We start from the raw sequence: 20,155 nt of genomic DNA, 5'->3' as shown, positions 1-20,155 counted from the left end.
GAATATATCAGAAAAATCACACTGGAAATGGAGAATTTGTTACTGTTATGTTTTCTTTTATTATCATTAAATGCTTCCAATGACCCTATAGTGGACTCTCTGGTGGCCTTCCCAGCACCCACTACACCTCACTTCCATTGACAGAAGAAGTGCAGCTTGGGAAAGAGAACTCAGCTCGAAGCGCAGACTGAATTGGTCTGCTGAATTTCATATGCTGGCTTAGGTTTGGGCATATGACACAATTGTAGACTGACTGAAGGAGATAGTTGCTGGAGCCAAACACAAAAAACAAAAAAACTAAGAAGTCATGTCCATTACCCAGAGGAAGTGAAAAATGAATCATATGATCCCTGCTGCTACTGTTTATCTTTACCACTAGAGGAACCATAAGCCAATTCTGTTAATAGCTCCATGAGGAGTTAGAAAGAACTCAGGACACGGTGACATTGTTGAGCAGCTAATTCAACCAGTTCTGAAGCCTGCCCTACCTCTGGACTTCCTGTTTTGTGAGATAAGAAATATCCTTATTATTTAAGCATCTGAAATAGATTTTCATTTGTGGTTGACATAGGAAATATTTGTAGGATAACAGATGCTTGGGACAAAAAGATCCTTATGAATCATTCTGTCCCTCTGTTCTTGACCACGTTATCTTACAGAGGAGACCAGGCTGCATAGGACTCCCTGATCTGACCCAGTCACATGGGCAGGGGCAGGGACAGTGAATGAAGGGAGCTCTTCTCTCCTGATGCCCATACAGCAGCTGTCTCCATCACCACCTGACCTATACGGCAGCCAGTTTCTGTCTACTCTTTATGCAGTCATGTACCCAGTGAATGAACAAACGGGACATGCATAATCTCACGCCCCAAATGCCAGGACGTTTAAATTTAACTCAGTTGTATGTCATGTAATTTCCCCCAGAGCTCACCTTTCCCCTGACCATTGTTCACATCGAGGAACATTTTTCTGGTCATAGCAGTAACAATCACTGACACTTAGCACGTGTGCTGAGTACTTTACTGTTTTATCTCATTTTTTGATAATAACCCGAAGAGGCTAGTACTGTAAGAGGGCCTGTTTTGCAGATGAGGGCATGGAGGCTCAAACAGGCGGAGATACTGGCCCAGGATTGCTCAGCTGCTGAGTGAGGATTCAAACTCAGGTCTGGCAGATCGCAGGGACTGGACAGCGTGGCCTCTGCCACTCCTTCCAGCTCTGGCAGCCCACGGACGGATCTAAGATGCCCCAATTCACCAGTGCACAGGCCAGCCTTGAGCTTTGAAACTGGAATTTAGCTTCTGAAGGTACAAACTAATAATCAACAGAAAATATCCAGCCCCAGATTGTCTCTGCAGCTGCTTCCAGACTCTGGGGTCTTGGTAATGGCTCTACACTAAAGCTCCAGACCCACACGCATGTGTTAAAAAGAAACGCCCATTTCTCAGCTGGTAGCCGTTCCTAGTTCCCTACTGCAAGAACCGTGTTTCTGTATTTCTTGCAACCTTACTCATAAACTGCCTAGTACTCAATTCGCGTGTAATACGGTGATCACTTCTCCAGCAACACGGACACATACTGCCTTGGTAGAGACACACTGTATTTTTCCCAACTAACTGGAACTGGCTAAAGCTGCTCTAGACTCGTGCTGGGCCCTGGGGCTGCCAAAGTCGTTTTTCCTGCAGACACCTTACCGCCAGGTGCATGTTAACTAGGGGTGAACGGAGAATGTCAGTAAGCCTGAGGCTGACAATAGCCAGGTGCCCTTTCAGGGAGTCTCTGTGTTTCAGGTCCCCTGAAGGGCAACCAGCCCTGGGACACTAGAAGATGGGGCGTGGCAGGAGAGTGGAACTAACCTCTCCTACTAGATCCAACTCGACCCCCCCAAGGCCTCTGTCTCCAGGTTGTACCTGAATCCAACCAATCGGAAAGGGAGTTACATCGACGGCGGCTGAGGTGTCCAATCCGAGGACATGTGTCACACTCCGTCGCCCGCTGAGTCCCCACGAGCTGTAAAACTGTTCCGCAGTCGCGCGCGCGGCATCCGAGCACCCTCGGAACGCCTCGGGTAGCGCGAATCTCAGGGAGGAAGGGGCTGTTAACAGGGGGCGCCCGTTAGTGCGCAGGCGCCTCAGGAAGAGCTCGGTCTGGCTCCTGCGCCTTCAGGTCTCCGTCGCTTCCAAGACCCAGGAGCGCCGGGTTCCGCGCGTGCCGGGTTCCGCGTGCTGCAGAGAAGCGGCGGCAGCGGGTGAGTGTGAGCCTAGCGCGCCCGGCGTTCCGGAGGGAAATGCCACCCCCTCCCCCGTCCACTAGGGGCTTTGAAAATAGAGGTGGTGAGATCCCCTACCCTTGATACACACACACACACACATCCCTCTAGCGAACTGCCGCGAGGGACCCCGGAGCGGCCGGGAGGTACTTGGCTGGGGGCGGCGGAGGGCGGGGTGGGAAGAGGAAAGGAAACTGAGCAGGTAGGCGCGGCCTGGGCGGACGGTGGGGTAAGGGGTGGAGGCGGGGGGCGGTGGCGGGACAGAGGTGGAGGCCGAGGGGGCGGGCGTTTGATTTTACAGGAACGCGGTCCAAGGTATCGATCGACCTACCTCCGCCTGAGTATTCGATTAGAGTTGATGGGAGTGACACAGCCAAATTTAAAAACGAATTTCCTAGAAAACCTAACAAGAAAGGTAACACTGAAGTGCTTTTTATCGGCCGGACACTGTGTTAAGCATTTTACAAATAACGCTTCCTTTTCTGGGCACTGCAACCCTGTGAGATCACAGCGTCCCATTATACAGATGGGGAAAGTCCTGCTCAGAGACGTGAAGCACAGCTAGTGACCACGAGCCGATTCAGGTTTATACCAGCCTTGACTCCACTAGGGTTTCTTCTTTAACCACCAGGGCATCTGGTGGACCCAAGCTGGAAACCTTGCCAGTACTATAGAAAGTCAACTGCTCCTTTTAATATTCCGGTTTTCTTTTCTTTCTTCGTTTTTTCCAGAGCTTGTTCCAAGCTATTTTAAGGAAATTAAACGAATTTAAAAGCAGGGAGGAGATACTTTATAACTAAAAAGTATAAAATATAAATATCTCCTCCTTGCTTTTAAATCAGCTACAAAATATAATTTGGGAGAAATTCGATGAACACAGAAGAAGTACACAAGGAGTTATTTTGTAGAAAGAAATAATATATGTAGAAAGTAAGACTAAGTATGGCTGTTTTGAAGATGCCGTAAAAGTTTGTATGTGCTGGAAAATTGAAGAATACTTTAGAATCCTAGAGTTGTTAAGAAATAGAGTCTTTCAGAGAGTAGTTTTAGTTTTTCTTTAGAATATCAAGAAAATTAATAATAATCTAGGGAAAACCACCAATGTTATCTATGTGCATAGACAGTGCTATTTTATTTTAAAGCTGTGTAAGAGTTTCATTGTAAATAGTATTTGTGAAGTGTTTAGAATAAGGCTTTTGTATTACAGAGCAGATGGCATGCTAATGGTGGCAAATAGCTTTCATCATATCCTTTGACTATCACACTCCCCCAATTTCAGCTAAGAATGCCAGTGAGAATTGCCCGAGATATGTTTCATCCAAGTAAGAAAGTCATCCCAGATGAGGGAGAGTGTGTTTTGGCCCCTGAATTGAAGAAAACTACACACAACTTCGGTTGGGATTATCTGGGTGTAGTTCCGGTGACTGCTTTTTTTCCTTCCCTTTGATATCTTTTTGGTTTGAAAAATTACAGAATTTCTCCCAGTGCTTTGTAATATAGCAATTAGTGATTTTTTTATTCCTTGGAAATACTTGAGAACTTCTCACTGGTGTTTTGTTTATAGCTTAACACTCCTGTTGGGATGAAACAGAATGCAGTAGACATAGATACAGGCACCATTAATGAAAGCAGGAAAAGTCCCGTTCATAGTTTGGAGATTAAAACTAGACTTGTAAACTCGCTGTTACTAGATTTATAAACTTGCTAAGGACCTGAAATTAGTAACAGTACAGACAGTAAGGCTACAAATTGCTTCCTGAGTTTGGCCAATCCAGGGACTTCATCTTCATCCTGTGTAAAAGAAGAGGTTAGCCTAAATTATTTCTATCTACTCTATAGTTTCACAATAGTATCATTCCGCCTGTTACGGTACAGACTTTTTTCCTAACATAACAGCTTTGTAACTGTGGATAAAAAAGAGACTAAATTTGAGGGCCTATTGTTTAACACTTTATGTATCCGCATTTTACAAACACAGAAACGGAAGCTGGTAGATCTGCCCACAGTCGACCGTCTACTAAATGTGAGCTCAAGTTCTGGGATCCTTCTGATTTCAGAGCCTCTAATCTTTCCACTTTGTCTGTGCTTCTAAGTCTGGGGACAAGAATCCAGCAGTGTGCTAAGGGGTTAGTGAACCACAGGGTAAACGGCACATGTGCCTTGACCCTCCTATTCACTCAAGATTTGGGGAAGAAAGATTTTGATTTGTATGTATTTTGTGTAAGAGAGGGGCGGACACAGGTTTTTGTTTTATTGTTTTGCACATGGGAAATGAGGTGAAACACATTCACGTTAAAAAACTCAGGTCTGTGGTATAGAGTACACATTTCACATAATTTTTGAGGTAAGATGAAACATCAGAGATGTTTCCTGTTTTGTGGCAGGACAATCCAGATGCTTTTAAGATTACAATTTCATTTCTCTCTACTCTTTTTTTTTTTAATATAATGGTTTTATTGAGGTAAAATTCACATACTGTCTAGTTTACTCATTTAAAGTGTACATTTTTACGAATTGTGCAAACCATCACCACAGTCAATTTGAGAACATTTTCATCACCCCAAAAAGAAACCTGGTACCCATTAGCATTTACTCCTCATTTCTCCTCAACCCCTTGCTCCAGACAAATCTAATATACTTTCCATCTCTATAGATTTGCCTATCTAGGCATTTCATCTAAATAGAATCATACAATAAGTGATCTTTTGTGACTGCCTTTTTTTTTTACTTAACACAATGTTTCAAAGGTTTATCCAAGTAATAACATATATTTGCACTTCATTCCTTTTTATTGCCAAATAATATTCCATTGTATGGATATACCACATCTTATCCATTTATCACTTACGGACATTTGAGATGTTTCCATTTCATGGCTCTTACAGATAATACTGCTGTGATCATTTGTGTACAAGTTTTATCATTGACTTGTGTTTTAATTTCTCTGAGGCATATGCCTACTAGTAGATTTTCTGGGTCGTACGGTAACTCTGTTTAAACTTTTGAAGAACTACCAGAATGTTTTTCAAGTGCCTGTACCATTTTCTTTCTCACCAGCAGTGTATAAAAGTTCTAGTTTCTCTACATCCTTGCCAACACTTGTTATTATCTTTTTTATTATATCCATCCCAGTGGGTGTGAAGGGGTATCTCATTGTGGTTTTGATTTGCATTTCCCTGATGACTAATGATGTTGAACATAATTTCATTGGCTTATTTGCCATCTCTATATCTGGAGAAATATCTTTTCAGATCCTTTGCTCATTTTTTAATTGGATTATTTAACTTTTAGAGTTGTTACAGTTCTTTATATATTCTAGATATAAATCCTTTATCAGATATATGATTTGCAAATATTGTCTCCCGTTCCGTGGGTTTTCTTTTCTCTCTATTATATCCTTTGAAATGGAAAAGCTTTCAATTTTGGTGAAGTCCAGTTTATTTATTTATGATTTTTGTCACTTGTGCTTTTGATGCTGTATCTTAGAAGGCTTTGCCTAACTCAAGGTCACGAAGACTTATTCCTATATTTTCTGCTAAGAGTTTTATAGTTTTAGCTCTTAATCTTGGTCATTTTGAGTTTATTTTTGTACATGGTGTGAGCTGAGGGGTCCAAATTCATTCTTTTGCATGTGGATATACAGTTGTCTCGTCACCCCTCTGCTCTTAGAGGAACTCCGTTGGAAAAGTTTTAGACATACTGTGACATGATTCCTCAAAGGGCTTAGTTTTGAAAACAATGCTTTATGATGTATGGGTCTCAAGCGCAGCATTACAAGAAATTGTGGTGTTGTAGAACAGAGTTCATTCAAGTTCATCTTTGTTCTTCCAAGATGACAGCCAGATTCGTTGTTTTGATTATTTATGCCCCTATTTTGAGTATTTTATGTTTGAAAAGTATAAAGCCCTTGTCCTCTGAAAAATGGCACATACATAAATTTTGGTGTTATAGACTTCAGTTATATTATTTATTGAATGATTTTTTTTATTGACCTAAGAGAGTATTTGGGCAAAGAATTCATGTGTAGAAAGTAACTTTAAGAGGTTTAGAAACACAAATTATTACTGAAGAGCTGTTATAGGTCACCTATAGGTCACCTAGATAAACGATTATTGTCTCTGTAATACATCTCAGACAGACTGTGACAGCAATGTGTGGTAAAAGGGAATTAAGGTTGACCATGATTTCTGTAACTGTTTCATAGTAATTCGCACGTGAGTTGTGCCTCGATAATGGAGGGACTTGAATGCCAGGCAGAGGTGTTTCTGTATAGGCTGGGGGACTTTGAATACTGATTTTATTAAGGAAGTGTCATGGACAGGGCTATTCCTGGGAAGGTTAAGTTGGGAGCGGATGTTGGGTGAGTAAGGGGAAGGTGATCGAGGTAGGAAGGTCAGTTAAGAGATGGAAGGGCTCTGGACAGGAGTTCCTGGGGACTTGAAGAAGTGTGGCAGGGGACTTACCTGGTGGTCCAGTGGTTAAGACTCTGCACTTCCAATGCAGAGGGCACAGGTTCAATCCCTGGTCAGGGAACTAAGATCCCACAGGCCTCTTGGCATGGCAAAAAAAATTAAAAAATAATAAAAAAAAAGAAATACGGCAGCAGTGGAGACTCAGTCTACCTAAATGACATCTCCTATTTTTCTTAGGAACCAAAGAAGATAGAGTCTGAAGGTAGGGAGATTTGTTTGGGGAAATCTGTTTTTTTGTAATCAGTAGATAGTTAAAAAAAGAACCAAAAAGTCAGGGAGCTCTCTGAGCTTAGGGTGTTAGGCAGGATGGTTACAGTGGCCCCTCATTATCCGCAGGGAGACTGGTTCCAGGAGCCCCAGCAGATACCAAAAGCCGCAGATGCTCAAGTCTCTTATATAACGCGGCAATAGTACATGAATACAGTCAGCCTTCTGGATTTTCCATCCACGGTTGGTTGAATCCATGGATGTAAAACCCGTGGATATGGAGGGCCAACTGTATGTCTTTGACAGTAAAAAGGAAGTTTAAAAGGGATGTGGTGATGAAATGCATTTCAACAGCTGTTGCATTTCTTCAGAAATTACCGTGGCATCCAGGTTCCTGTAGGCTTTGTCTGTTTGTCAGCCTCCTGTGAATACTGGGCAGGTTCGGATTGAGGTGGGACCTTTTCCTCAAGTAATATTTATTACTTACTCCCCTTTTTCATGCCAGTATTTTTCAACGGGAACTAATGATGAGCCAGTATGGTAGAGTTTCCACCCCCTATTTCTGTGGATTAAAAGGAACTATAGGGTACCAGTCATTAAACTAGAAAAATAATCGCCCTCCCTGGAGCCTCTGAAAGCTTGGCGTTATTTCTGTTTTGTGCAAAAGGATTGTTTTTGTTTCTTCGTTTGTTCTTATTAAACCTTTAGAATAACTTTTGCTGCTGCAAACAAACAAGGCAGCCCATTGGTATGGAGCACAAGAATGACCCATATCCCCTTCAGAGCATGAAAAATGGGGCAGGACATACAACTGGACAAGTAAAGGCAATTTTTATTTTTTCCCACTTTATCTTTATTCAGTTATCTCTCAGTAAGTGACATTATTTAATTTTCAAGTTGATGTAGGTAAAGCTGGTGTATAAAAAGTTTATAAATGTTGGTTTTCTTCTCCTGATGACTAAACTTTTGAAACCTAATCCAACTCAAATAGCATTACTACTTATGAATTGTGTTTTTATATTTTAGGAACCCTGACTACCCTCCTTCAGCATGTTCACTATGAAGTTATTGTTGATATGTTTGTTTTCTGGACTTACAACTGGTTGTAGAGGGAACTCTTCCTGTACTTTACCACCCAAGTTACTACTGGTATCCTTTGATGGCTTCAGAGCTGACTATCTACACAACTATGAATTTCCTCATCTCCAGAATTTTATCAAAGAAGGTGTCTTGGTAGAGCAGGTTAAAAATGCCTTTATCACAAAAACATTTCCAAACCACTACAGCATCGTGACAGGCCTGTATGAAGAAAGCCATGGCATTGTGGCTAATTCCATGTATGATGTCATCACAAAGAAGCATTTTTCTGACATTAATGACAAGGATCCTTTTTGGTGGAACGAGGCAGTCCCTATTTGGGTAACCAATCAGCTTCAGGAAAACAGATCAAGTGCTGCTGCTATGTGGCCTGGTACCGACGTGCCCATTCACAATACCACACCTTCCTATTTCATGAATTACAGCCCCTCAGTGTCATTTGAGGAGAGACTCAGTAATGTCTCCACGTGGCTGAGCAATTCGAACCCACCTGTCACCTTTGCAACACTCTATTGGGAAGAGCCAGACGCAAGTGGCCACAAATATGGCCCTGAAGATAAAGAAAACATGCGCCGAGTGTTGAAAGAAATAGATGACCATATCGGTGAGCTAGTTCACAAACTCAAGGTGTTAGGACTGTGGGAAGATCTTAATGTAATCATTACAAGTGATCATGGAATGACCCAGTGTTCTGAGGACAAGCTGATAAACTTGGATCGCTGCATCGACCCCTCAGACTACACTCTTGTAGACTTGACCCCCGTTGCTGCAATACTTCCCAAAATAAGTAAGTAAACTTTCAGCCAAGGAATATTTGAATGGGGCAGTTGATTGAGGAGGAAGGGTTTTGTAAAAGAATGAAGCTCAGGCTTTTTGTAGTTCACAGCCATACACTCCTATACTCACGCAGAGTGGGATTATGTTTTTCCCCTGATGTATAAGTTTTTAGGCAATTAGCTTAAGGTTTACGTTCAAAGGAATTATTTCTTTGCTTTTTTTTCTTTAAGTTAATTAATTAATTTATTTTTGGCTGCGTTGGGTCTTCGTTGCTGCATGCAGGCTTTCTCTAGTTGCGGCGAGCGGGGGCTACTCTTCATTGCAGTGTGCAGGCTTCTCACTGCGGTGGCTTCTCTTGTTGCGGAGCACGGGCTCTAGGCACATGGGCTCAGTAGTTGTGGCACGCGGGCTCAGTAGTTGTGGCTTGCGGGCTCTAGAGCACAGGCTCAGTAGTTGTGGCGCACAGGCTTAGTAGCTCCGCAGCATGTGAGATCTTCCCAGACCAGGGCTCCTAATCCGTGTCCCCTGCATTGGCAGGCAGATTCCCAGCCACTGCGCCAGCAGGGAAGTCCCTCCTTGCTTTTTGATGTATTTCTTTTTTTTAATTTTTATTTTTTTATTGAAGTATAGTTGATTTATAAGGTTTCTGGTGTACAGCAAGGAAATGCAGTTTTACATATATATATATATATATATATATATTCTTTTTCAGATTCTTTTCCATTATAGGTCATTATAAGATATTGAATATAGTTCCCTGTGCTATACAGTAGGTCCTTGTTGATATATTTCTTACTTATTCACACTAGTGGAAAAAGGAAATTTTTATCCTTAAAAAACATCTTGGACTTTTGTGTGAGATATACCTTTCGTCTACTGATCTTAGAATTAGTTTAACAGTAATATGTAATTAGTTTATATTTACTTAGGAAGCTAGATGTGAAGTTTGTCCTCTTTGTATAAAAGTCCACCAGGTGGGAATGTGAATTGGTTCAGCCACTATGGAGAACAGTATGGAGGTTCCTTAAAAAACTACAAATAGAACTACCATATGACCCAGCAGTCCCACTACTGGGCATATACCCTGAGAAAACCAAAATTCAAAAAGAGTCATGTACCAAAATGTTCATTGCAGCTCTATTTACAATAGCCTGGAGATGGAAACAACCTAAGTGCCCATCATCGGATGAATGGATAAAGAAGATGTGGCACATATATACAATGGAATATTACTCAGCCATAAAAAGAAACGAAATTGAGCTATTTGTAATGAGGTGGATAGACCTAGAGTCTGTCATACAGAGTGAAGTAAGTCAGAAAGAAAAAGACAAATACCGTATGCTAACACATATATATGGAATTTAAGAAAAAAAAATGTCATGAAGAACCTAGGGGTAAGACAGGAATAAAGACGCAGACCTACTGGAGAACGGACTTGAGGATATGGGGAGGGGGAAGGGTGAGCTGTGACAGGGTGAGAGAGAGGCATGGACATATACACACTAACAAACGTAAGGTAGATAGCTAGTGGGAAGCAGCCGCATAGCACAGGGAGATCAGCTCGGTGCTTTGTGACCACCTAGAGGGGTGGGATAGGGAGGGTGGGAGGGAGGGAGATGCAAGAGGGAAGACATATGGGACCATATGTATATGTATAACTGATTCACTTTGTTATAAAGCAGAAACTAACACACCATTGTAAAGCAATTATACCCCTATAAAGATGTTTAAAAAAAGAAAAAAAAAGTCCACCAGGGATAATCACAAAATGAAAAGAGAGATACGTGAATGCTTGGAAAGGGGTGTGTGTGTGTGTCCGTGTCCGTGTCCCCAACACTGTTACATCATTATTATTGCTCTGTTTTTTTAATGATTAAAGGGCTTTAATAGATAACATTGTTCAGGACTTATTTCCAGTTATTCTAGTTAGAAATATTTTTTCCTTATCAGTCAACATGACTTTTTCTTTGCTGTTTCCTTTTCTTCCAGACAGAACAAAGGTTTATAACAAACTGAAAGTCTGTGACCCTCACATGAATGTTTATCTCAAAGAAGACATTCCTGCCAGGTTTCATTACCAACATAATGATCGAATTCAACCTATTATTTTGATTGCTGATGAAGGCTGGACAATTGTGCTAAATAAATCATCACCAAAATGTAAGTATTTATTTAGAATTTTTCTTTTGTATCCTAGGGATAAATCACACATTGGGACATTGTTCCATTAACAGGATACTTTGATTTAGAGATGTTCACACAGCATAATTAGTTTGATTTTCAACAAGGTGATTCTCAGGTTTTCACCTGAGAGCAATTTTTAGAAACCACAGTTTCATCCTTAGATTAGAAGGTTGGGTGATCTTAAGGGTGAAGGAGTAGTTTTACTTTTTTACAAAAACTTCAGTTACTGTCAGTAACTTTCAAGGCTGGTTCTCTTGATTTGTAAAAATAAGAGAGTAGTAAAGAAACAAAGAAAATAAAAGAGAGAGAAGTCAAGAAACAAAGTGAAGGGGGAGAGATTAGCTAGTTCAAATCCTTTTTTCTTTTTTTGTGTTAAAAAAATTTGTCCAAGTAACCTTAAGTCTTTCCCAGTGATGAAATTGTCTACCTGAGCACCACAGCTAGTTAGAATGCTGGGCAAGAACCAGAAAGTATGCAAACAAAAATCGACCAAGTAAACAGAACAGATGGATCAAAATCTCTCCTCACACTGAAGAAATGTATAGGGGAGAATTACAGCTTTTTACCCATACGGAAAATTCAATTCAAGTACATTTTTCAAAAATCTGATTTTGTAAACCATAGCAGGTGTCAGAAAATTTTTCTGTAAAAAGCCAAATAGTAAATATTTTAGGCTTGGTGGGACAGCTGGTCTCTGTCTCAACTACTCAATCCTACCTTTATAGTGGGAAAGCAGCCACAGGCAATACATAAACAAACTGACATGGGGTGTTCCAATGAAGCTTCCTTTACAGAAACAGGCGGAGGGCTTAATTTGGCCAGGTGCTGTAGTCTGCAGATCCCTGATCTATAGCAGTTCAGACGCATCAGGCAAGGATGAGACTGAGGGCCATTAGAGTTGATATATTATTGATACTTATGTTGTATACTAATTATTGAAAACTTGGAAAATACAGAAAAGTTCAGAAAAGAGAACAAAAACTATCCATAATCCTTCAATACAGAAGTACAGTCAGATGTTAATTGTGGGTGTTTTCCTCCTTCTAATCTTTTTCTCTGTTACATACAAATGCATATTTTTATTATTAAATCATATGGTTTATATTATTCACATTATAATCATATTCATTTATATTACTGAAATCATAATACCTATATATAATGTTATATTGTGCTTTTTATTGTATTGGTCACGTGGGTTGTTTTTCTTATGAAATATTTCAAACATACGATTAAAGAATATGTAACACTGATACACTCATCACTTAGTCACCTGCACTTCATATGGAAGTAGGAGCTTATTAAATGTAACTGGTCTGCATTAAAAGGCAATATTTTAAAAAATAAAGCAAAAGCTTGAGAATCTGGTATTGGAATGATATCAGGGACCATCAGGTTTTTCTTTGAGTTAGACTTTTACTAGAGTTACAAGTTGGAGTCACCAGGTTAGACTTCACATTCAAGGCAAGAATCCCTTCCGTAACGTGCTCAGTCCCCTGGCCCTCCAGGTGTTGAGGTGTCCATTAGCTGTCAGTAGACCAGTGGTGTGTCCCACATCCTGTGTCTTGTCCAGGAGCAGCTGACATAGGTCAGGCTTCAGGCTCACTTCCTTGCCACTCACTGGTTTTACTCACTTCTGCTCTCCCCAGTTACTCAGGACCCTCAGGCCGACCACTCTTTTTATCACTGGTGCTGTTTGCAGCGGGCTTGCGCAAACAGTGCTGGACACTGGCAGGTGAAATACGTGGGGCTGGGACTGAGAGGGAGTGTTAAAGCCTGAGGTCATGACCGATCCGAGAAGAGGTGGGGCTGGTGTGTGTGTGAAATAGATGACGTGGCTGTGACTTGAAGGAAACAGAAGATTGTACTTCTGGCACCTGTTTGGCCCAACTAATCAGAATTTTAATGGGAATGACACTGGCAAGAATCCAGTGTATTTACACGAGAAGCAAGTCATTTTGTAGTAGAAAAGCTGCTCTTATTTACTGACGTCATCTTGTTCTTTTCCAGTAGGTGACCATGGTTATGATAATTCTTTGCCTAGTATGAATCCATTTCTAGCTGCCCACGGTCCTGCATTTCACAAAGGCTACCAGCACAGCACCATTAACATTGTGGATATTTACCCAATGATGTGCCACATCCTGGGATTAAAGCCACATCCCAATAATGGAACCTTCGGTCACACTAAGTGTTTGTTAGTGGACCAGTGGTGCATTAATCTCCCAGAAGCCATAGGAATTGTTATCGGTGCGCTCTTGGTCTTAACCACTCTGACCTGCCTCATCATAATCATGCAGAATAGACTCTCTGGACCCCGGCCGTTTTCCCGACTTCAGCTACAAGATGATGACGATGATCCTTTAATTGGGTGACAGGTGCTGGGGTTTATACAAAGTGGCTGTGATTAGGACACACCCAAGGAATGGTGTCACAACTATGAAAAAGTATACTTTGAAAGACAAAGATCTTAGACCAAGCATGCTACAATTATTTTGTTTTTCCTTGTGTTTTGTTTTGCGGCATTAGCTAATACAAAAAACTCTGACCGTAGAAAAAATTGCTAGTAAATCATTAGTTAACACCAACTGTTTCCCTAACTAGAAAGGTTTTTTTTAAGAAAAATACTGCCTTTGCCCTTTTTTTTTTTTTGCAACAAAGATTAGACACATCTATAGATGAAAATATGCAAAAATTTAGTGGGTATGCTTTTTGAATAAATTTTTACATTTGTAAATTATACAACAGAAATCTTTATAAAATGTGTGGATTTTGTGTATCTGGAAGGAAAACTTTCCTATATTTTTATATGTGCCTTTAATAGAGTTTGTATCCCAAGTAAACCCTTGAGGTAGGAAATTCTCTGTGATGGTTAATTAAAATGGATCAAGCAGGCAGAAAAGATCTAGCATATGAAGAAATTATTTTAAGAAAAACTATTATAAAAAACAAGCAAAGACCCCGTGATACAAAGCCTAAGTCTTCTTCACCAGTGTGTCTTTGTTAAGACCCTTAAGCTATTGAAGCCTCAAAAGTTAAACCTTTTGAAGAGTATTGCTAAGAAGAAATTAAGAAAATAGGGAAACGTGCTTTTCTCACTTTGTACTCAATGCCTTTGTGTAAGTTATTTAGTTGTGTGTATGTACGTACCAGTGTGTTGCATGTACGTGTGTACAGACTTTGTGTGACTTACAGCAGGTGGTGGGAGGTGAGTGGCCTGGGAGCAGCCTCCAACATCCCCATAGAACCCAGCTCTCAGGAAAGGTTATAACTGCACTTCACTTTCGTGTACTTTCTTCTAACTCACAAGGTAAAATCATAATTTTTAAAAATTCATTAATTTTTGTTACCATTTTTAACTTTCTCATGTTGTTTTTTGTAACCAGAGGTCTCCAGGTGCTGCTGAGAAATGTATGACCTGATACAAATCTGGTTTTGATTGGGTCAGAATGAGGAAAAGAGATTTTTCTATTTACCTTTGGGAATTTTATGCCTTACTTTTTAGGCTATAGGGTAGCTAAATTTAAAATGGAATTTAGTATCTTTTGATCTTTTACATGAATCATATGTTAAGTGGCTGAAGAAACTCTCAGGACTCTGTTAACCTTCAGTAGCCTGAACGTTGCCTCTGCGTTTTTCTCCCATATTTGGTTCATAGAAATAACCACTCCGCTCACATTTTTTAAAACATACTTGTTCAGAGCGAAGGATTTGTTGTGAATAACTGTTATCCTAGCTTTGCTAAGTGGTACCTTCTAACAATCATAATTAGTAGGAAGAAACTGAATTGTGGCAGACGAGATTCCATCTGTTAGAGGAAAAATTGAGCAGCTGAGGCAAGCAGTTAATATTACTAGTGCGATCTTTAAAGTTTTGACAATATAAAGTAAGCTAGGGAACTGTTTTACAGACACAAAGATAATCTACAGTAAACATGCAGCCCACTTAAATGCTGATTATCCGTGGTGGTCAAGAACAGTGGTGCCAGTCATCAAATGTAATTCATCCTGTGGTCACTGCTGATCTCCTGATCCTGGTATCTGGTGCCTATTGTACTTGGGGTTCTTGAGAAGCACTTCTACACCCTGCATGAATAGTCCATGCATGCAGTCATAGGTGACTGTATTAAGGACAGCATAATAAATAAATAAAACCACCAGGGCTCATTTTGCTTTTTGACAGATTTTATTTCTGATGTTTTTGCCTCACATAAAAGTTATCCTAAAGGTTAATAGTTGATCTGAACAAAATAACAGAAAAATTTCTTTCTACTTCCATTTCCATTAAAAAAAAAAAAAAAAGACAGGAGAACAGTCACATTTAAAGCAGTGAGCGTTTTTTTGAAATGTCTCAAATACTGATTGAGGAGAGCTTGGTCTTTGCAGTGGTGTGAGCTTTAGTGGTTGTACTGGCTTGATTGTCAGTTATGAGTTTCAGAAATCGGTCCATAGCATCCAGCCTGTGAGTGGATTTTATGGAGGATGGAATAGGAAGGAATGCCCCATCAGTGTCTCAGCCCTTTGAACAAAAGACCTATTATTTGTCTTGCTCTTTATTCCATTCTCAAAATACTAACTTGAATTAAAGTTGTAAATGTTTTATGTATATGTTGATGGGACAAGAAGAGTATTTAATCAAAGAGACGTTTATATATTATTATATTGAACTTTATGTTAATTCAGTTGTATATTTAAAAATGATCACTTAAAGCCAATGACTCCTCTAGTACACTGAGAAAATATTTCAGTAAAGCCAGCCCTTTTCACTTGGTGTGTATTTTGTTAAATAATTGACTAATACGCTTCTGTGTTTTCTGGGTGGTAGAAAGTATTTGGCTCCAGGAAAGATTTAACTGTTTATGACAACAATACTCAAAGGTAATAGGAAAACTTTTTAGTAAGTTTGTTAATTCAGTGAGTGAATTCAGAATAAGTACATTTACTTATGTAAATGTAGGGACAGTTCTGCTGCTATTCTTAATGTGCAAGTTTTTCTGGTAAACAGCAATAGAATAAGAATGATTTCAGTGCTCTGTACCACTGGTTTTGTTACTGTTCCATTAAGCTTGGTATAAGAATTGAAAGATACTTGGAACATTAAAGGATTAAAAAAAACTTTGCCTTGTTCTTGGGTATTTCCTTCTCTTGCCCATATCTGGTAAGCTTTAAGGATAATTGCATTTAATACCTTTTATTTGGAGGTTTTTACTTCATTGTGAGTATATAAAGCTACAAATGAAGGACAAAGATGAGATGGGAAATGTGTATTTATTGTAAATTCCTAAAATACTATGTAAATAAATGACATGAGTGTGCTTTAAAGAAATTTGTGTGTAGTGCCTTAAGTTAAATATATTTTGACCATATTGTCTGAATTCATAGTTATGACTTCGTTATGATTTTAAATTTTATGTGAATAAAATCTACCAAAACATTTTAACCACAATTATTCAATATACAATGTGATGTCATTGATGATTTTTTAATTTGTCACCTTCTCGCAAAATATACATACTGTGATAGATGTTGACATGACTTAGTAATACTGCAAAATCCACCTAGGCATTCATTACAATTTTTTTAAAACCAGGATTAAGTTTGTAACATTTAACCAAATTTTTAAAGCAGTGTATAAATATGCAATCCAACATAAGGACATCACTGGAAAGAAAGCCAAGATAAATTTTGCAGAGTTTCTAGAACTATAATTTATTGACTTACAGTAGACAGGAAGAAGTTTGAAAAAAGGTGATTACAAAACACTCAGGGTGAGGGGGGGATTACAGTATTTAAACTTTGTTTTGTACATAGCCAGAGTATTTAATGTCTTTTCTAATATAGATTCAACAAAGTTTCCTCTAATAGAGCAGTGATTAATTTCCTCTTTTGACGTTCATTGAATACTTCTAGGAACTGTGGGAAAACAAAAAAAAAGGCACTTTACTTTGGAAGAGAGTTCTGTAGCATTTCAAAAGTGGTAAAACTTTATACTAACAAATTACTTTTGTCTCCTCATGGTTTGACTCCTGGGCTAAGATCCTTGGATCCAGAACCATTTCCCAGGCCCTGCGCTTCCTGAAGTTTGGATGCCAGATTTACTGAATAAAATTGATTCCAATAGAGAAAGAAAATTAAAACCAATTTCTTAAAGATTGAGAAAGTATAAACTATTCTACAAAAAAGTTTCAGGCCCCCAAAACAGTGATCTTTTCTAGTGCCCCTTGGTTGGGTTTGATTATCCCTGTTATATTTGCTTCATAAAACTAGTGTTGTAGAAAAAAAAGCATGAGTTTTTGAGGGGAATATAACATTGATATCAAACCTGATAAAAATAGCATCAAAAAAAGAAAACTATAGATTTTCTAGAAATAGGTTCTTGTAAGAAACTGAAACTAATAATAGAATCGATCCTAATTTTACTTAAGAGGACAGAAAGCATTTTGAAAAGCAATTTGCAACTTAAATGGCAGGTGGCAAAGGGAGAAGACATTGCAAAATACATGCTGAACAAGAAAAATCGTATCAACTAATCAACTTCAAAATGGCCGATAGAGGATGTAGAGCAAACATGTCAGTGTTGTGAGGGGGGGATTCCACTCCTGGGACCTTTTAAAAGTTCTTTCTTACAGTTAGGAAGGTTAGCTGGTCTACATGTTTTTTCTATGTGCTCATTTGTGTTGACTGCATACAAAGTTTGACCACAGAGACATGCAGATAAAACCAAAACAACAACGAAACTATCGAAAAATGATGAGTGACTAGATACTTCCCCAGCAAAGTTTAAAATTTTATTTTCCTTCAGGTAAGCTCTCCTGCTGACATTTACAGGAAAATAAGTATCTGCAGATAAAGGAAACCATTCAATAATCAAATCTTCGTATCAGAATTTTCATGATTTCATCAGTGTTACAGAATCTACTCTCTTCTTACTACTAAGGTAATAGCACCCTCTAAAATGAATTTAATGCAACAATTAGTTTAAATACACAGAGAGCACTTGAATAATAATGCTTTTAAATAGACCAGTTTCATCTTTCAGTCATTAGATTGGCATCTCAATAACGCAGATAAGTTCATCGCTACAAAGCAAGCCAACACGGAGTGGTCACATGTTGTAAAATGTCTAATCCGGAGTTCAGACCTCTTGAGGAGTCTGCTATCTACCATCCCACGTCTCAGCTTTTTCATCTATAGTCCATTTCCAGCGATTCCATTCTATCCCATTTAGAGGTTGTATTGATGACATGAGAATTAAGTGCTAACACTGTTTACTGGTATCATCATTTAAAAATAATTCATTCGGGCTTCCCTGGTGGCGCTAGTGGTCGAGAGTCCGCCTGCCGATGCAGGGGACGTGGGTTCGTGCCCCGGTCCGGGAAGATCCCACATGCCGCGGAGCAGCTGGGCCCGTGAGCCATGGCCGCTGAGCCTGCGCGTCCGGAGCCTGTGCTCCGCAGCGGGAGAGGCCACAACGGTGAGAGGCCCACGTACCACAAAAAAAATAAAATAAAAATAATTCATTCACCTGATTTTAGGAAGCACTTCAATTATATTTTTCACTATGCCACTTTTGTTCTTTACATCTAGTTTATCCTTTCTGGAATACATTTACCACTTTACCTACTTTTAGCGAGTTGGTGCATAAATATACACAGAATCACAGTATTTTCTATGGGCCACGTGTCTATAAACTGGTTTCTATTTTCTTCAAGGAAAGCTATTCTTTCCAGGGCTTTCTCTTTCCTCTAAGAAACCATAGGTAACACTACCCTCTCCCTAACCAGCCTACTTAAGAGATCTAAGGCACATCTTTCCATGGAAGGGAATGGGAAGCTCAGGTGAACAGGCAGGTGACAAAACCTACCCAGGAGGTCAAGTCTATTTGTGAACCTGGATTCATCTTTGAGTCCACTGAGCATTTGGTGAGTGGAAATTCAGATATTTCAGGAAACAAGGCTATAATCTCAGCTCCTCTTGTTTCAATTGCCTGTTACCTCTAGGAGTTTCACTATTTTTTGCCACCAGGCACCCTTTAGCATTGTCCTGGGTACACTGCAAACAACAATGGCCCTGCCTAATTTTTTTCCCCAAGTCTCTGTCTAATTTTTTTTCCCCCAAGCTCCACACAGTTCTTTTCAAGGATTGCGTGGCCTACATTTTCCCTAATGTAGTTTGTGCTCTCTTGCAATTCTGGACCTTCACATGCTGAAATCTAAAAGATGCTTGTGCTCTGTCACTACAGATTACCAGAAAGAAAACATTGTTTTATCTAATCTGATTTTGTAATGCGATTAATAGTGATTTCGTTTTCAAGGAAGCAAATAATTACAGAGCAAGAGAAAATATTGCTGAGATGGTGCCTGATGCCTTCTAGTCAGACCAGTGCTAGACTCGAGAGAAAAGAAATGTATATTCATGGTGTCTTATTATTTTTTTTTCAAGCCTACAGAGTAGAGGTCTCATGGTGTCTTACTATTAAAATCAGAGTAAAATGACTAATCAGGAAACAGCAATAATGAATTTCACGATGGAAACAACATACCTGGAATGAATCCGTCAGTATTTGGATCTCTTTTTGGGGGGAAAAATTAAATGAAAACCCATGTCCATTGCAAAGAAATACGACAAGGAGTGCCCACAGATGCACCCTGCTGTTGGGAATGCATCTCTCCAAAATTCAGTGTTCAAAGGTCATCACATTTCATTTTCAACAGTTTTCACTTTCTTCATGCTCTCCCAATTTAAGAAGATAGATAGATTTCTACAGTATTCAGGAATTATTAGAAATTTCATTCCGTTTGAACAAGGAATAACAGGTATTCTGGGACATGGGTGCAAAAGTTGTCTTTTTCAACCGAGTTATCAGACGTAATTGTCAATAAAGTGCATTTCACATTAATGTACCCATTAGGAGAGTAATTTAAAGTGCAATATGTAAGGTACTTCAAATAGTGCAAAGTTGTTAAATATATACATTGTATGTGCCAAGTCCAAATAAAGCAGGATCTTACCTACCAGAAGCCAGAGAGGACAATGGAAACATATTTCCCCATCTTTCATCCTTTGCAGGTATGTGTATTTTGGTCCATGTGCATGAGAGTGTGTGTGTGTGTGTGTGTGTGTGTGTGTGTGTGTGTGTGTGTGTGTGT

The 20,155-nt window shown here is 39.5% G+C and overlaps 2 protein-coding genes and 1 non-coding gene across 9 annotated transcripts in view; 2 read left to right on the top strand and 1 right to left on the bottom strand.

The window, feature by feature from the left end:
* The first annotated feature begins 1,946 nt into the window (after positions 1–1,946).
* On the top strand, positions 1,947–15,354 carry ENPP4 (ectonucleotide pyrophosphatase/phosphodiesterase 4). Of its 4 annotated transcripts, none has more exons than XM_029242187.1 (4): positions 1,947–2,248; positions 7,975–8,833; positions 10,813–10,983; positions 13,018–15,354. In XM_029242187.1, the coding sequence occupies exons 2-4, from the start codon at positions 7,999–8,001 to the stop codon at positions 13,380–13,382; spliced, it is 1,371 nt and encodes a 456-aa protein (XP_029098020.1). In that variant the 5' UTR covers positions 1,947–2,248; positions 7,975–7,998; the 3' UTR covers positions 13,383–15,354. The 4 variants fall into 4 exon arrangements, with proteins under 4 accessions (XP_029098020.1, XP_029098022.1, XP_029098024.1 ...); XM_029242189.1 differs by lacking the exon at positions 1,947–2,248 and adding an exon at positions 2,264–2,415; XM_029242191.1 differs by lacking the exon at positions 1,947–2,248 and adding an exon at positions 2,448–2,471.
* TRNAG-UCC lies at positions 6,730–6,802 on the top strand. Its single transcript has one exon. It is a non-coding gene; the product is annotated as a tRNA-Gly (tRNA).
* Positions 15,355–15,773: 419 nt separating the features above from the next.
* The window catches only part of ENPP5 (ectonucleotide pyrophosphatase/phosphodiesterase family member 5), a 12,420-nt gene continuing 8,038 nt past the window's right edge, over positions 15,774–20,155 (bottom strand). For 2 of the 4 annotated variants that reach the window (XM_029242183.1, XM_029242184.1), the window contains exon 5: positions 15,774–20,155. Coding sequence is in view for 1 of the 4 variants with exons in the window: in XM_029242186.1 (XP_029098019.1) it covers positions 16,900–16,919 (20 nt within the window). In the remaining 3 variants the exon portion in view is untranslated. The other 2 variants (XM_029242185.1, XM_029242186.1) reach the window with 2 other exon arrangements.

This window comes from Monodon monoceros, unplaced genomic scaffold (assembly GCF_005190385.1).
Source record: "Monodon monoceros isolate NGI ecotype Baffin Bay Population unplaced genomic scaffold, NGI_Narwhal_1 Super_Scaffold_3, whole genome shotgun sequence".
Classification (NCBI taxonomy): domain Eukaryota; kingdom Metazoa; phylum Chordata; class Mammalia; order Artiodactyla; family Monodontidae; genus Monodon; species Monodon monoceros.
The sequence above is the reverse complement of the archived record's forward strand: the minus strand, read 5'-3'. Positions and strand labels throughout refer to the sequence as shown.

What these genes read in the sequence shown, in the direction of transcription:
- ENPP4 (XM_029242187.1), top strand. Translation starts at nt 7,999, where the DNA reads ATGTTCACTATGAAGTTATTGTTGATATGTTTGTTTTCTGGACTTACA. An exon ending in TGCAATACTTCCCAAAATAA is followed by an intron (nt 8,834 to 10,812) that starts GTAAGTAAACTT and finishes CTTTTCTTCCAG; the next exon opens with ACAGAACAAAGGTTTATAAC. An exon ending in AAATAAATCATCACCAAAAT is followed by an intron (nt 10,984 to 13,017) that starts GTAAGTATTTAT and finishes GTTCTTTTCCAG; the next exon opens with TAGGTGACCATGGTTATGAT.